The sequence below is a fragment of the Mirounga leonina genome, unplaced genomic scaffold (assembly GCF_011800145.1).
Source record: "Mirounga leonina isolate KUSES-001 unplaced genomic scaffold, KU_Mleo_1.0 Mir_98, whole genome shotgun sequence".
Lineage (NCBI taxonomy): Eukaryota > Metazoa > Chordata > Mammalia > Carnivora > Phocidae > Mirounga > Mirounga leonina.
In genome coordinates this window covers 3,110,606-3,128,363 of record NW_023270921.1, presented here as the reverse complement: position 1 = coordinate 3,128,363, position 17,758 = coordinate 3,110,606, and the positions used below count along the sequence as shown (strand labels likewise).

Here is a 17,758-nt window from a genome sequence, read left to right as displayed (position 1 = left end):
TAGTAAGGGTTCCATATCACTACCCTTTTTTAAACTTCCTCCTCTTGTAAAACATGAATGATATTTGCAAGCTTGCAAGTGGTATTTTAAAGAGTTAGAATTAGCACAGACTAAGTCATATAAAATTAAAAAGCTTGAACACAGAAACAGAATAGTATGCTAGTCTCAAATTCTGAGGTCTGCATTCTCCTTTGCTCTAATTCTATTCCCTGAGACACATGCAATGAAAGAAAAAAGTAACTGCCACCAAAAGATGTTATTCCCATTTTCTTCACTTCCTCTCACCTCTGCATTCTTTAAGAACTTACTGTAATTTGATGAACATCAGGCTTTAACAAGTTTGAAGCAGATATTTGGATGAATTCTTGAATTTTGAAATTATCCGAGTAAGCTGGACAATTAAAAAAGCAGTAACTCTAAAAACAAAATACTCTTTCTACTACCAAATAAGCCAAGAATCAAAAAAGCCACCTATATTCAAACACAGTATAAATCATGTATCTACATATTTTGATATAAACACTGATTCTTCCCAATTATATTCAGTCAAATGAATAAAATTAGACAAGCAATTTCCAAGGAGATAGCATACAGCTTATGTACCTTGAATTCATTAAAGAAAAACAGATAATGTATTTTCATATATAAACTGTATAATCTCTAAAATATGACCAAGAAATCTTAATCAAAATCCAAACAAGTAAAATATTATCAATTCTACTTTGAGAGCCAAAGCTCCTACATAATAACATGCAAGAATTTTAAATTCGTGAAAGCAAGTGTCAAGTACTACACACAATTTCCATACACAGCAGGTAGTAAAGCAAGAAAAGAACTGACACAGTTACTCTCCTTAAAAGAGACATACAATGGAGAACTGTTATACAGCCCTAGCATACTACAGATCTATGCATTAAAGATGTTGTGGCTATTAACAGTTTAAACCTTTACTGTATTTTGCTAATTGGTACATAGAACTTTAAAGCTTTTGAAAGATAAAACAGTCCAGTCAGTTCAATTCTCCAGCATTGTTCAAGTATTCCAAGTAGGAACAAAGAGGAAAATAAATCTGCTTTAATTGCTGAAGAATCACAGATAATAGAGATGGCTGAATAATGTAGAGGAAAGATCTTTTGTTCCTTAAACAATTTTAATATAGAAAGATCATTCTCTATTTTAAATTAAATGGTTCCTGTCCGCATATAAAAACTACTATTAATGTCTATTTCCTCTGTAAGTACTTAATAAGTACAAGTTTTATATAATTTGATAATGTGAAAGTAACTTATTTTAATTGGGAGTGTGTTTCAGACAACAAAGTTATGTACTTAATATAATTTTATTTAAAATAACTAAACAATAAATGATCTGACTTGTTTTAATCAATAATAAATGTAAGAGTTAACTGAAGTTGTTTTAAAATCAGTATGTTAATATATTAATGAGTAGAAATATTTCAATTTTAAATGATCAATTGACTCTAGATAAATTTTCAGTAATTTAAGAGCATGTTTCATCTATAAACATAAAAATAAGCTATTTTAATATTAGACCATATGCTTAGGTATGTATGTCATATGATATGAATATTAAATGCAATTTAATAACCTTCTAAACATATAAGCAATCATTTATGTGATTAATATTATTGGTACAAAATACACTTACTGGTTAACCTATCCCAAATGTGTAGGAAGAACATTTCTTCTAAGCCATACTGAATCTTTACATTTTTCATTACTTCACAGTTTTTGATATTTTCCAAAATCAGTATTTCTTCCCCTTTCCCTCCTCTCTCTCTCTCTCTCTCTGTCTCTCCCTCTCTCTCTCTCTCTCACACACACACACACACACACACAAAATAGTGCCTGAAAAAAGGCCAATTAAATAATGGCCATTTCATTATAAAATTTACACTTCCAGAATCATTAGTCATTACTTCTTTAGAATTTTAAGCAATAGTATCGCTACAATTTTAAAGGTTATTCAACAATTTTTTTCAGTAGCTAATGGGTAGTGTAAAACCACAGAAAGAAGTACATTGTAAAAAAAAAAACAAAAAAACTATAGTTGTTTTTAAAACATAAAACTATATTGCAAACTAACATTTATAGTCAATGCTTTTTCTCTTTTTATTTTAATAGTCTTATCTAAATACAAGAATATAAATAAGCATCTGTAGACTGAAAAACACGAAGAAACATTATGCCATATTTAGTGAAAGTCTTAAAGAAAAAAAAAACCAAATGCTAAACTGCCACCATGGAAGGTTCTCAAAGACTGCTATTCTTTGATGTAAAATGAAATACTACTTAGTGAATAAAACATAAAAAACTCCTGTCTACCCTTCAAAGAGACATATCCTTTGACCCAGTGCTCCAGACTAAAGCCTTGAAATTTTTGCACAAGAATGCTGCGTGAGGAAAGTCCAGACAAAACAGACACTTGAGATGCTAGAAGGCTGTATAACCCCAATTGCAGACACTAGTCCTTCCAATAATCTAGCAGAGATAGCGCTGCCATGCACCAAAAGTAATCTCACCAAAAGAAAACTGACCCCCCACCCCCACCAAAAAAGCAAGCAGTCAAAGCAAATCTAAGCCTTTAACTTAGGTTTATCTTTTCGTGCTGGCCACCTCTTAATGACTGATTTTTATTTCAAGTTTGCAGACTTATAAAAGCTTTCAGCTATAAACTTTTAATAAGTTAGGAAGCAAAAACAAATAAAACAAATACTTGTGTAGCAAAGAATTGTTTCATTTCTGAAGGCTTGAAAACATCATTCATTTTCACAAATTTCTTAGAGCAAGTTCAAGCAATGAAAAAATTTTAAACCTATTAAAGTGACAAAAAAAATTCTATTAAATAACTTGCGGCTGCTGACAGACATTCGAAAACAGCAGTATCATCACCCAGTTGACTGACTGTGCTACTAATACCATGTACTTAATCAAATAGCAACTACATACAGCAAATTATCAGCAAGTAACAAAGCTTTAACTGCTGCTGTGCTACTGTTCTTTGGAAGAAACCCTCAAGTAGTAAAATAACAAATTGGTAACATGCAAAACACTGATTCTATTTTACATGCACACCTTATTTTTAAAGATATAAATACAGACTACATAAAATGAACAAAATACGTATTAGGATCTTATTACAATAATAGTGTATATTGCAACTTCTCAAGAAAAAGCTTAGAAACAATACTCATCCCTCCCCCTCAACCAACCTGAGTTGTATTACAGACTGCTAAATAAAGTTTCCTTTTTCATATGCATTTGTGCTGAGGATGCATGGATAACCATAATACTTTTGTAAGATTTAAAATAGGTGGTACTTAATAGGTTTTAAACAAATAAGCACCTAAAAGGAAACAAGCCATTAATAGGTTTTAAACAAATAAGCACCTAAAAGGAAACAAGCCATTCAATTTACATATATATGCCTAGCACACATAAGTGCCCAATATTTATTGAATAAATGAAAAATGAAGAAAATATGGCAGCCAACATAATTTTACAGAATATACTAATGTACAAGCTATTAAAGCTCATTTCACATTTTTTATTAATTGAAAATTCTTACATATTATGAGGTTATTTTTCTACTTTTGTATATAGTTAATATAAGTAACTGTGACAAACAGGAATTGGTATTTAAAAGAGGTAATAAAAATGATTAAAACAAACAAAAAAACAAATCAAAAATATACCCATGGAGGTTTAATGTATGTTTTGGTTGTTTTGTGGGGAGCACCTACACAAAATCTTTAAAGAGTACTGAAAATTTAACTTCTTTTTGTAGTCCAAGTGAATACAGAAAGACAACATGTTCATGGGATTTGGGTTTTCGTCAAATGTACTGGAAGGAAATGAAGCTAAGGTGGCATAAAAGAAAAAAGTTACTCTTTTGCACAAATGTAAAGACATTCTTCACCCAACCTCCATGACACAGCAACTCCTGCAACAAAGGGCCAAAAACCATTTGTAAGCTTTACTTATTATTTTTAGGAAGTATTTCATATTTGGAAATAATACTGGTGCAACCCACAAAAAGCTTTTTTTTTTTTTAACACTGTGCTTCTACATAAATGGACAAGATTATTTTTAAAATACTGTCATCTACTCTTTTGATATTTAAAATTTTACTAGTTCATTTATTAGTAAATGAAAAAGACAGTTTATGCACAAGAGAAGACATTCTTAAGACTGACCGATTAGAAATCTACCATGTGCTCTGACAAAAAAATTATTATTAACAGTAATCCAGGGAATGCCATTTTATTCTCTGAAGATTTGTTCTCTAGTACGTCAACACTGTATATAGTTCTAAAATTAGGGAATAGATTGTTTACATTAGAAAATGCCGGGCAGATTTACCCCCTCTACATTCTATGTCTTAAAAAAAAAAACAACAAACAGAAAACATGTTGTCAATATACAACTATGCCCAGAATAAAACATTTTATTAAATTCGGCCTGTCACATGTGATAAGCTTCATTTGATGAACATGCTGTTTGAGCTAATCTAAGAATAACAGTTAAAAAATAAAAGGAGCACATATTTAAGATGAAAGAAATGAAACATGACTTGATAACAGTACAAATAAAAAAGGATCTGAGGTTTTAGCTCTCCATGAAATCCACATTAAGGAAGAAGTATGAGAACCTAAATTTTATGTTGCTTTACTAGAACTGCTGAGATTAAAAGGAATAGAGGTAATAATCCCTGCCATACCCTGCACCATACCTCTGGAGTATCATAAGAAATCCTGGCAACAACATTTAAAAGGGATTTGGTCAAATTGGAAGGTAATCAAGATGATGAATTAACTGGAACTCATGTGAAATGAATCAAAGCCCTGGGGATGTTTAACCCAGAAAAGAGAAGACTTAGGATAATGATTATCAAACATTTTGGCCTCAGGACTCCTTTATATGCTTAAAAATTATTGAGACCCCAATGAGGTTTTATTTATATGAGACATATCTATAGATATTTACCATATAAGAAATTAAAATGGAGAAAAATGTAAATATATACTTAATTTAAAATAAACCGATTATGTATCTACATAAATAACATAATGAAAAATAACTATGTTTTCAAAAACTAAGAGTGGCAATGATTTGCATTTTTGAAAATCTCTAATATCTAGCTTAATAAAAGACAGCTGAATTCTAACATCTGTTCCTGAATTCAAACTGTTGTGCTAAGTTGTCTTGGTTTCAATAAATGAAGAAAATCCATCCTCAGATATGTAATTAGAAAAGGGAGCAATATTTTAATAGCCTTAATATTTTCATACCCAGTTACATTAAATTCATTGTTCTTTCTTGCACTTTAAATGAAACTTTTACCCATGCATGATTTTATAATATCATACATTGGTCGTATGGAAAATACTATTTCAGACAGGTAGGCACATCTTCCAATTGTTAGCATATTTCATTACACAATATTTTAAAAATCACATTCATTAATACCCCCACCAATCCTATTAGAACAGTCTTTAAGTATTGGAAAGATGTCAAGCTCAATCAGATTAAGTGGTAGAATCAAGTTTTACACAAATTCTAATTTTCACTTGAAATCTTGCAGTTTATCATTAGCAACACTTCCTTGAAGTTAGTTTTTGAGAAAATGTCTGCCATGTACTTAAAATTGAATAATCATCATTTGTCTGTCATCTGTTACTGTTTTTTCACTTAAAAGGTGTTCCATGAAAAATGTGGCTAAATTTGGTTTGCAACAGCAACTCAACCATACAGGTGCTTTGCTTGAGACAACTGCGGTACTTCAGTATGCAGCAAAAGTGTTTTATGCATATGATTTCTGTTTTGTTACACGGAACACAAAAAGATGTTTATGCAGCACTGAAATTTTTTAAATTAATAATTTTTGCTGATTCATCAAGGACATTAAGTGAAACTATATTTTTTTTTATTTTTATTTTTTAAAGATTTTATTTATTTGAGACAGAGAGAATGAGAAACAGAGAACATGAGAGGGAGGAGGGTCAGAGGGAGAAGCAGACTCCCTGCCGAGCAGGGAGCCCGATGTGGGACTCGATCCCGGGACTCCAGGATCATGACCTGAGCCGAAGGCAGTCGCTTAACCAACTGAGCCACCCAGGCGCCCGAAACTGTATTTTTTTTAATCACGAATGCAAGAAGGTGAAGAATAAAATGAATAGCAGCACAGATGTACCAAAATTGCTTTTGGGGGCGCCTAGGTGGCTCAGTTGGTTAAGCGACTGCCTTCGGCTCAGGTCATGATCCCAAGGTCCTGGGATCGAGCTCCACATCAGGCTTCCTGCTCGGTGGGAAGCCTGCTTCTCCCTCTCCCACTCCCCCTATTTGTGTTCCCCCTCACGCTGTCTCTCTCTCTCTGTCAATTAAATAAAATCTTTAAAAAAAAAAATTGCTTTTGTAACTTAAATGTCAATGGCAACACATTTGTATAATTTTCTAAAATAGTTTGATTTATGGACTCTTACGAGGGTCTTGGGACACCCCCCACCTCCACCCTGCCCAGACTACTCTTTGAGAACCACTGAGTTAGGATGACCAAAAAGCTGTTTTCAAATACACAGAAGGCTGTCATGTAGAAAATGTCATGTCCTCTATAATAGGGCAGACCTTGAACCAATGGGTATTACTTATAAAGAAGCAGATTAGCGGGGCACCTGGGTGGCTCAGTTGGTTAAGAGTTTGCCTTCGGTCAGGTCATGATCCCAGGGTCCTGGGACCAAGCCCCACATCGGGCTCCTTGCTCAGCAGGGAGCCTGCTTCTCTGGCTCCCTCTACTCCTCCCCCCTGCTCACATGCGCACGCATTCTCTCTTTCTCTTTCATAAATAAATAAATAACTTAAAAAAAAAAAAAAGGCAGGTTAGGGGTACCTGGGTGGCTCAGTCGGTTAAGCATCTGCCTTCAGCTCAGGTCATGATCCCAGGGTCCTGGGATCCATCCCTGCATCGGGATCCCTGCTCAGCGGGGAGCCTGCCTATCTCTCTCCTCCCTGCTCGAGCTCTCTTTCACTCTCTCTCTCTCTCTCAAATAAATAAAATCTTAAAAAAAAAAAGGAAGCAGATTAACACCAAATTAAGGAACAATCTTTCCCCCTTTTAAAAAACTGAGATGTAATTCACAAACAAAAAAAATTTATCCTTTAAAGCTTACAGTTCTATGGTTTTTTTAAACAAATGAATATAAATAAGGGTTTTGAGGGGCCCCTGGGTGGCTCAGTCAATAAAGCGTCTGCCTTCAGCTCAGGTCATGATCCCAGGGTCCTGGGATCAAGCCCCATACCGGGCTCCCTGGTCAGCAGGGGGCTGCTTCTGCTACTCCCTCTGTGCTTGCTCTCTCTCTCCCAAGTAAATAAAATCTCTAAAAAACAAAAATAAGGGTTTTGAAAAAAGAATCAACACCACAGTCAAGATACAGAACAGTTATATCACCCTTCCAAATTTCCTAATGCCCTTTTTAGTATATTCTGCTTCCTACATCCAACCTTGACAGTGATCAATTTTCTGTCCCTAGAGTTTTGCCTATTCTAGAATGTCAAATAAATGGAATCATACAGTAGGTAGCCTGTGAGTCTCGTTTCTTTTACTTAATATATGCACTGGAGATTCATTCAGATTTGTTATTAATTGGTGAGTAAAAGTTTATTATATAGAAGTAATGAAGTATAGTTGGGGTGTTTTCAGTTATTGGAATTATGAATAAAGCTATTAAAAACACTTGCATGAAGGATTCAGTGTGAACATAAGATTTCATTTCACTTGAGTAAATACTGAGAAGTGAGACTGCTAGGTTATATGGTAAGTATATATTTAACTCTATAATAAACTACCACACTATATTCCAAAATGGCTGTCATTTCGCATTCCCACCAGCATTCTATGACAGTTCCAGTAGATCTGCATCCTTGTTAGCACTTGCTATGGTCAATTTTTTTCAAGCCATTCAGATAAATGTGCAGTGGTATCTCAGTGTAGTTTTAATATTCATTTCCATAATCACTAATGATATTGAGCATCTTTTCATATGCTCATTTGCCATCTGAATATTTTCTGGGTAAAGTGCTCATTTTTATTTGAGTTAATATCATATTATTTAGTTTTAAGTGTTGTTGATTTTCTGGATACAACTCCTTTATCAGATATGTGTTTTGCAAATATTTTCTCCTAATCTGTGCCCTGCCTTTTCATTCTCTTAACAATCTTTCAAAGAGCAGAAACTCTTGACTGTAAGGAAACCCAATTTAATTTTTTTTTTAAAGTAGGTTCCACACCCAGCGTGGAGCCCAATGTAGGGCTCGAACTCATGACCCTAACATCAAGACCTGAAAGGAGATCGAGTCAGACACTTAGCCGACTGAGCCACCCAAGCACCCTCCAACTTTATAGTTTTTTAAAAAATGGATTACACTTTGGTTTGTATCTATAAAATACATGTCTAAGGGGCGCCTGGGTGGCTTAGTTGGTTAAGTGTCTGCCTTCGACTTGAGTCATGATCCAGGGTTCCAGGATCAAGCCCCACGTTGGGTTCCCTGCTCAGCGGGGAGTCTGCTTCTCCCTCTCCCGCTGCCCCTCCCCCAGCTTGTGCTCTCTCTTGCTCGCTCACTCACTCTCAAATAAATAAAATCTTTATAAAATAATAAAATAAAATACATGTCTAACCCAAAATTACAAAGTTTGTCCTACATTCTCTTCTAGAAGTTTTATAGTTTTTAGTTTTACATTTAGAACTATGAGTTTACATTTAAAACTTTGAGTTAGTTTTTGCATATGGTACAAAGTATGGATGAAGGTTTTTGTTTTGTTTTACATTTGGAAATACAACTGTTCCATCTTCGTTTGTTGAAAAGACTATTTTTTTCTCAGTAAGAAATAGCTTTCTAATAATTAGAGCTGATTAGTAATATAAAGAGTAGCCTCAAAAGAAATGAGAACCAGTTAACTGGAAATTTTTTAAACATAAGGTTGAGAACAAGTTGTTCAGTCTAATAAAAAGGACAGAAGATTAAATTATCTTTCTAACTCTCACTCTATAAAGTCCCCCAAGAAGACTGTCTTGGAGAAGGCTTACAAGTCTTCCTTCATGTTCCTAACCCTCACCCTCCAGCAGTTCATCTTTTATCTAGTTAATCACTTATTGGATGTCCCCATAAAATTTCTCTTGAATAAAAAGTTGAACAATATTTTAAATGAAAAATAACTGGATTCAGTAAATATAACTATGTAACATCTAAAGTTATCCTCTGGTTTTACATTCCTGGGACCCATTTTCCAATAATAACAAAACTTTATCCCCAACTAAGTTTAGTCCACATGCTTAAGCCCTGGGCTGTAAGAGGCATCACCTATATTAATTTTAATGCATTATGTAAGAATATCCAATACAGATCATGATAATGGCCAAATCCCTTACCTTACAATTAAGATACTAGCTTTTATCCAATTTCAGGTACAAATGTAATAGTAACCTAGTGTTGAGTAGTTAATTAAAATGGTATTCTTAGCTAATAAATTGGTTTACGTTACATAATAATGATGTTAAAATGCTGCTTCCACATCTCCTTCTAAAAGACTTATATTTACTTCACATTTTGAAGTATTTTTATCATTAATGTTGATATACAGTAGATCCCCCACTCCTGCACCACCCCATCCACAGTTTCACTTTCTGCAGTTTCAGTTACCCATAGTCAACCATAGTCTGGAAGCTAATGATTCTCCTTCTAACGTATCTATCTGAAAATATATCAAACGCTATGTCACAGTGCCTACGTAATTCCCGACTTCATCCCATCACGTAGGCATTTTCTCACCTCACAGCATCGCAGGAAGGGTGGGTACAGGCCAATAAGATATTTTAAGAGAGACCACATTCACATAACTTTTTTTTTTTTTTAAGATTTTATTTATTTATTTGACAGAGAGAGACACAGCGAGAGAGGGAACACAAGCAGGGGGAGTGGGAGAGGGAGAAGCAGGCTCCCCGCAGAGCAGGGAGCCCGATGCGGGACTCGATCCCAGGACCCCGGGATCATGACCTGAGCCGAAGGCAGTCGCTTAACCAACTGAGCCACCCAGGCGCCCTCACATAACTTTTATTAGAGTATATTGTTATAATTATTCTATCTTACTATTGTTGTTGTTAATCTCTTACTGTGCCTAATTTGTAAATTAAACTTTATTACAGGTATGTATGCACAGGTAAAACATAGCATATATAGGGTTTGGTACTATCCGTGGCTTCAGGAATCCACTGGGGGTCTTGGAACAAATCCCCTGTGGATAAGGGGCAGGGGGAGGGGGAGGTTACTATATATTTTTAGAATAATTCTTGTTCAAAATGCAAATATAATCAACTTCAGTTGCTCAATATTTCTGGAAGTACCCTTCAGCCACTTGTCTTGTCAATATGTTATCAACTGAACCTTTCAGCCAGTAGGTAGTGTGTGGGAATAAGAAGACCTGAAAACCCTATCGACATTATGTTACCTATTTGATTATCTAATATTTGCATTTTAATATAAACCTAAATGAATGGCTAAAACTCATGTTTGAGGGGCACCTGGCTGACTCAGTCATTAAGTGGCTGCCTTGGGCTCAGGTCATAATCTCAGTGTCTTGGGATCAAGCCCCACATCAGGCTCCCTGCTCAGAGGGAAGCCTGCTTCTCCCTCTCCTATTCCCCCTGCTTGTGTTCCTTCTCTCGCTGTGTCTCTCTCTGTCAAATAAATAAATAAAATCTTTAAAAATAAATAAATAAAAATAAAACTCATGTTTGAAAATTACCTATGGGTTTCAGTACCTGTTTAAATATTTCTTCAGTAACTATGAATAATTTGTAAATAAGACTTGAATTGATTTCAGCTGGAATAGACATTTTGACTAATACACTTCAAGAAAGACATAACAAAGCTAGGAAAAATCTATACAGGGAAACAAAATTCATTGAAAGTATACAACTGATTTAATGAGATAAAAAATAAAACTCAAAGCAGTCTGTATACCTCTCTGATATGATTCACAGCACCTTGTTTAGAGACATGGATTGCTACCTCACTTATTCTTCAAACTAGAAAGAAGAGAACTTAGAAGCATTACTAATAAACTCTATAAAACTTGAAAATCTTGTGCAGAATAAACCCCACAATATTAGAACAAGAAGGCAATCTCTTGGGGTGTAAAACATGGGTCACTGGAAAAACTAAAATAGTACATTAATTAATGAACGCATGGTATATGTAAATCATCCTCCTCTTACACACATACTTGTCTCATTTTTATACTTGACTAAGCAAATGGTGTTGATCAACTTTTGAAGAATAAGTAGAAGGTCCCTGGATAAGAGCTAGGGGATTGGTGAAAACCATCTAGGCAGAGTGAACTGCAATGTGAATGCCCTGAAGCAGGGTAAGGAATAGCAAGTTCCAGGCTTGGTGTGGCTGGAGCACAGTGTATAAAACACAGTGGTACAAGATTAATCTAGAGAGGAAGGCAGGACTTTAATCATCCAAGACCTCAAAAACCATGTAAGGATTTTAATGTTTACTTTTAGGTCAGTAAGAAAACCAACAGATCTTACACAAGAAGTGAAAAAACCAGCGTTTAATGACTATTGTTTATCTTTTGGAAAATGAATTAAAGGACAATTAAAGTATCTATAGAGATCAATTCAAAAACTACTGCAGCAATCTAGGTGAAAGATGATGGTAGCCTAGACTAGGATGATGGCAATGTCAGCAAGCAGATCTAAGAGACAGTTTAAAGATAAAACTAACCAGCTTTAAGCATAAGATCGGAGTTTTCCAAACTACCTATCCATTGTCTGTCTGTTTACTTAACTATTTATATATCTGTTTATATCTTTAGTGGTATAAACAGTGTTTAGATCTTTAAGCGTGATCTATTCTTTAAATTATGCTTACAGAGTCAAAACTGAATGATAAAAGAATGTACAACTGGAAGAAGAGTGGTTAAAAAACACACCCATACATTTGATAATGGTAAACCAGATAAAAAATGAAAAAGCACACTTATGCTATTACACATTTTTACAAGTCTTAGACATTACAAAATTTATATGCTATTTTATAATATAAGCATAAATAATAAACTGCATCTAAAGTGACATCACACATAGAAAAAATTTTTAAGTGATGGTTACCATAATTCTATCTGCTACTGATTAACAGAGTATTATTTATTTGTTGCTAGTTGTAATCTCTCATGCATAATGGAGAAATGTAATGTGTGTGTACACACACATATATACATACAGTAACAACAATAATTGGTTCCATAAAAACCCAATCAATATACTTAAGTTTAGTGTCTTACAACCTAAACAGGAGTATAGTGAGAAAATAAAAAACTATATTCATTTATATTTATATTCATATTAATGTTTAATTCATATTCATTAATCTAAAATGTTCTGACTTATAAACATCCCAAAAATGAAGCCTTTTGTAATTTTAATCTCTTAATATCTGCATATGACTTAATATTTGTGTATAATGCTTAACACAAATTATCTTTTTGTGATGAATATTTTCTCTTAAAATTTATATACAATCTAGAAATTCAAATTCAAATCACTCACCTGGAAGAAGCAAAAACACCACTCTGAAAAGCTATTGTACAAAAAGAACCCTGAAGGTAGAATCACAGCAGCATATAATAGAAAATTCTTACCAATCTTTCATCAACTGTTATGAGTTGCATGTCCTGAGCTTGGTCTTGTGCCAGCCTCCATGTGGAAGTGCTTAACGACCTGCAGTGCAAGACTTTAAGTTAAAAAATGATCCATGCGCTGAGAAAAGAGAGGCAGACAAATCTTAAATAAATGAGCTACTTTAACAATATCTGTCTTATAAAACAAAAAAGAATAGAAAGAAAGAGAAGAGGGCACAAAAATCCTTTTTCTCCCCAATTAGTTCTGTCTGCTGAGTTTTTGGCAGACTCACTTAGGAGTTCACAACAGGCTGCACTTTATGTCAGTCTATAGGCTCTCTGTCACAGACAGGCCGTCAGTGACAAGTACCATACTCCATGAGTGTACAGTAGCTAGTTTGTCACTACTAGGACGAAAAATGCAAAGCTATATCAATCCTTCCAGAATGCTGATTCCTAAATGACCGCCATCAGAAAGAAAAAAATCTCAATCATATACTTCATGGCCAAAAGTAAATATTAACAGAATTTAATTATATAATGTTAAGTTTCTTCACTCTAATTTCAAAACAAAAGTAGTTGAAATAGAAATGATTTCTATGATCATTTTAACTAATGTTATTAGTTTAGTCCTGTATCTCATTCACAGAATTGAAGAAAGTCTAAATAGCTAAAATAGAAATATTAAGTCAGAAATAAAATGGGCACCAAATCTAGCTCCTTTATATTAGCATCACCGGACCCTTATCCCAAAGAAATTACTTAAAGCTAACAGGTTTTTTTGTTTTGTTTTGTTTTTTTTTACTTCAGATACATACTGTACTCTATACTAACAAATATCGTACTGTCACTGATTGTTAAGTTTAACATTTTACATTTTACATTTCCAAAATATTAAGACATCCTATGTAGATTTTCTTTTTAAAAGTTAGTTTATACAATCATGACTCAAATTTCAAAACAACAGAATACTGGTTTTAAGTATTAAGTTCTTTCTTCTTTATTCTTTTAAAGATTTTATTTATTTATATGAGAGAAAGAGAGAGTGAGCACGAGCTGGGGGAAAGGGCAGAGGGAGAGCAATCCCAGGACCCTAGGATCAGGACCTGAGCCAAAGGCAGATGCTTAACCAACTGAGCCACCCAGATGCCCCAAGTTCTTTCTTCTTTAAATGAAGTAAAACCATCATCATAATTTTGACACAACATCAATACCTGACGCAAAACTTCATGTAATAGTTCAACTTTCAACAGCTATGGTGTACACAATTTTATAGAAAATCTATCTACTAATAGCATAGTTTAAAGATAACTGATAATATAAAGGGCTTTTTTGCTTTATGAATATGTATTTTTTTCAAGATTTTACTTATTTGAGAGAGAGAGACAGAGACAGAGCACAAGCAGGGAGAGGGGCAGAGGGAGAGGGAGAAGCAGACTCCCCGCTGAGCAAGGAGCCCAATGTGGGACTCAATCCCAGGACCCTGGGATCCTGACCTAAGCCAAAGGCAGACGCTGAACCGACTGAACCACCCAGGCGTCCCAAAAAAATATCTGTCAGTTATTTCCCAGAATTAATATAATTCCTTATCACTTTAAACATCCTGCTCAGAAACATACACAAAATACATCCACATGGAAATTATTTTAAATTTATACAGACAGTTAAAATATATGTGTTGGTTGTTACATTAAAGGAGTATAATCAGCACTTTTAAAAATCTATTTACTCTGGAAATCATTAAGACCAATAACATGACAATAAAAACATTTTGAATACTCTTAATCAAATCCATATATTGTAAGAAAAAAATTAGGCAATGATAAGAGAACTCAGGAGAACTTGAAATATTGGAAATATTAGAAAATGTAGCTACATTTCAAGAAAATGAAGCTGCAGGGGTCTCTAATGAAGAGAAGTACTAGAGCAAAACTGCAAATTATTCTACATTGATTAAAACTCCATAATCCATCAACTTTGCAACTTCAGACTACACAGGGAATTTGATTTTAAACAATTTTCTCTTAAATTGTGTAATAAAATCTTATTGTATATTAGTCATAACCTAAAGCAAATTTTTAAAAGCATATATAAAGACATATTTTAAAAATTTTAAATTTATCTCCAACTAATCATAAGAATGAAGCTATATATCACTCTTGAAAACAGATAACTTTTATTAACAAATACACAGATGAAAAATCATCACATATTTTTTTAAAATATTTTATTTATTTATTTATTCATGAGAGATAGAGAGAGAGAGACAGGCAGAAGCAGAGGCAGAGGGAGAAGCAGGATCCCCGCTGAGCAGGGAGCCCGATGTGGGACTCAATCCCAGGACCCCGGGATCATGACCTGAGCCGAAGGCAGCCGCTTAACCAACTGAGTCACCCAGGTGCCTTATCATCACATATTTTTATCAGGCTGTATATAAAAGACAACATAATAAAAAAGTGACAAAAGATGTTAAGTAAAACAATCCTACCAGAAAGAGTTAAAAATCACAATTAAAACTTCATGTAAGAAAAAAACCTTAAAGATAGGCTAGATTGCAAAGAAATCGTAAACAGAATTTTTTTAAGAATTTTTATTATTTGAAAATATATATTCATATAATTTATTACAGAAAATTTTGCCTAAGAAAGCACAAATAATATGTGCATATGTATACATGTATATGTGTGTGTAGGTTTTATTAGGTCATGTCCTAATTAACTGCTCCCTAATCACAGAAACAGCAATTTTTTTTTTTTTTAAGATTTTTTATTTATTTGTCAGTGAGAGAGAGAAAGCACAGGCAGAGGGAGAAGCAGGCTCCCCGCTGAGCAAGGAGCCTGATGCGGGACTCTATCCCAGCATGCTGGCATCATGACCCAAGCCGAAGGCAGACACTCAACCCAACAAGACACCCAGGCGTCCGGAGACAGCAATTATTTTTAAAAAAATCAAATCTCAGATGTGGAGAAAAATTTTCCTCCGATTATAAATAGTTAAGGTAGCAACAGAGATCTAGAATAAATTACAAAAATAGCATTTAATTATACCTACAAAATATAAGCCACAGTTAATTTTAGATTAAATTAAATTATATAGCAAATATCTATTTGCTGATTAGCCTTTAAAGAATGTTACATCAGTAAATTGGTAACAGTAAATAAAGTGCTTTTTAATAATATAAGAGTATAAAAACATTAAACAAGAAAACCTAGAAAGTATAAAGGAAAAAATGACAGGAAATATAATATTAAAACTTCTAAACCAAAGATACTATAAAAGACAAAAGGTAACAAACAAGGAGAAAATATTTACAACATAAAACAGTAAAGAATCAATATCCAAAATACATAAAAGAGCTCCTAGAAATTAGTAAATAGGAATAATTCTTTTTTTTTTTTTAAGTAATCTCTATGCCCCACGTGGGGCTAGAACTCTCAACCCCAAGATCAAGATTCACACTACTCTACTGACTAAATTAGCCAGGCGGCCCAGTAGGGATACATCTTAAATTTCAAGAGGAAGTCACACAACCAAAAACCCAAACAGCTTAATTAAAACTGGGAAAAGGATGGAAAAGGACTTGAATGACATTTATCCAAAGATCTGTAAGGAGCCAACAGCACACAAAGAGATGCTCAACATTACTAATCATTAGGGAAATGTAAATCAAAACCACAATGAGATACGACCTCATACCTATTTGGATGGTTATCAAAAAAATAAGTGTTGGTGGGATATAAACAACCAGAACACACTGCACTGCTGATGGGAATGTAAAATCATGCAGTCGCTATGGAAAGCAGTATGGCACTTCCTAAAAAATTTAAACACAGAATTACCACACAATTCAGCAATTTCACTATATACCCAAAAGAATTAAAAACAGGGACTCAAATAGGTATTTGTATGCCCATGTTCCTAATAGCACAATTCCCAAAAGCCAAAGGCATAAACTGCCAAAATATTAATAATCTTATGTTATTGGGCAATGTATTTCAACACTTAAAAGTATATATGCAGAAATGATTAGTATGTAATCACTAGTAAATAGGTAGTAATTTTAACTTTGCTATTTGGTACCTATTTTTGAGAAATTAGTAATTTTACTTGCCTCATAAACTTGCCTTTCTGTCCACCCACCTATTGTCTTAACTGCCTTTTCACATTTCCAGGTTTCTTAAGAGTCAACTTTAATTCTGAGCCCAAAGGATAAACTATGATGCCTGTGATTATTATTATCAATTCCCATTATTAAACTGAACAAGCCATTTATTATATTTAGTTTTTCTGTACAAGTTTCCCATAAGAATATGAGATATCCTGGAAATGGAAAACAAGAGATCTTATTTCTAACTCTGGTTTTAGTACCTACTATTTCTGTCTATGAGCAAATCATTTAACCTTTCTGCACCTCAATTTCATTCTCTGTAAATTTGTAAAATGAGGACTTGTTGCTCTAACGTTTCTTTTAGTGATAAATCTCTGTGATTCTGGGGCACCTGGGTGGCTCAGTTGGTTAAGTGTCTGCCTTTGGCTCAGGTCATGATCCCAGGGTCCTGGGATCGATAGGGCTCCCTGCTCCACGGGCAGCCTGCTTCTCCCTCTCCCACTCCCCTTGCTTGTGTTCCCTTGCTCACTGAGTCTCTCTCTCTCTCTGTCAAATAAATAAATAAAATCTTTAAAAAAAAAAAAAGTCTCTGTGATTCTATAAGTGGAATCGAGTACAGTTCTACTTTGTTTTAATAATCCCTTATGGAAATGCTATGTAATAATAACTCATAATCTGTTTCTCTTTAAAACCCTAAAGAGTTAAAACTTTGAAAAAATATATACCACATTTGTTTATCCACTCATCTGTTGATGGACATTAAGGTTATTTCTGGTAATGACATTCATAGGCATGTTTTGTGGGGATATAAGTTTGCAACTCATTTCGGTAACTACCTACAAACACAAATGCTGAACTGTATATGTTAAGACCATGTTTAGTTTTGTAAGAAACTGCCAAACTATATTCCAAAGTGGCTGTACCATTTGTGTTCCCATGAGCATGAATGAG

General features: G+C 34.0%; 1 protein-coding gene across 1 annotated transcript in view; it reads right to left on the bottom strand.

Moving 5' to 3' along the window:
* Positions 1 to 17,758, bottom strand: part of LOC118006687 (NADH dehydrogenase [ubiquinone] iron-sulfur protein 4, mitochondrial) — a 117,388-nt gene that overhangs the window by 52,430 nt on the left and 47,200 nt on the right. Inside the window, exon 2 of the mRNA XM_034999444.1 lies at positions 12,721 to 12,799. Within this exon, the coding sequence (XP_034855335.1) occupies positions 12,721 to 12,799 (79 nt within the window). The remainder of the gene's footprint in view (positions 1 to 12,720; positions 12,800 to 17,758) is intronic.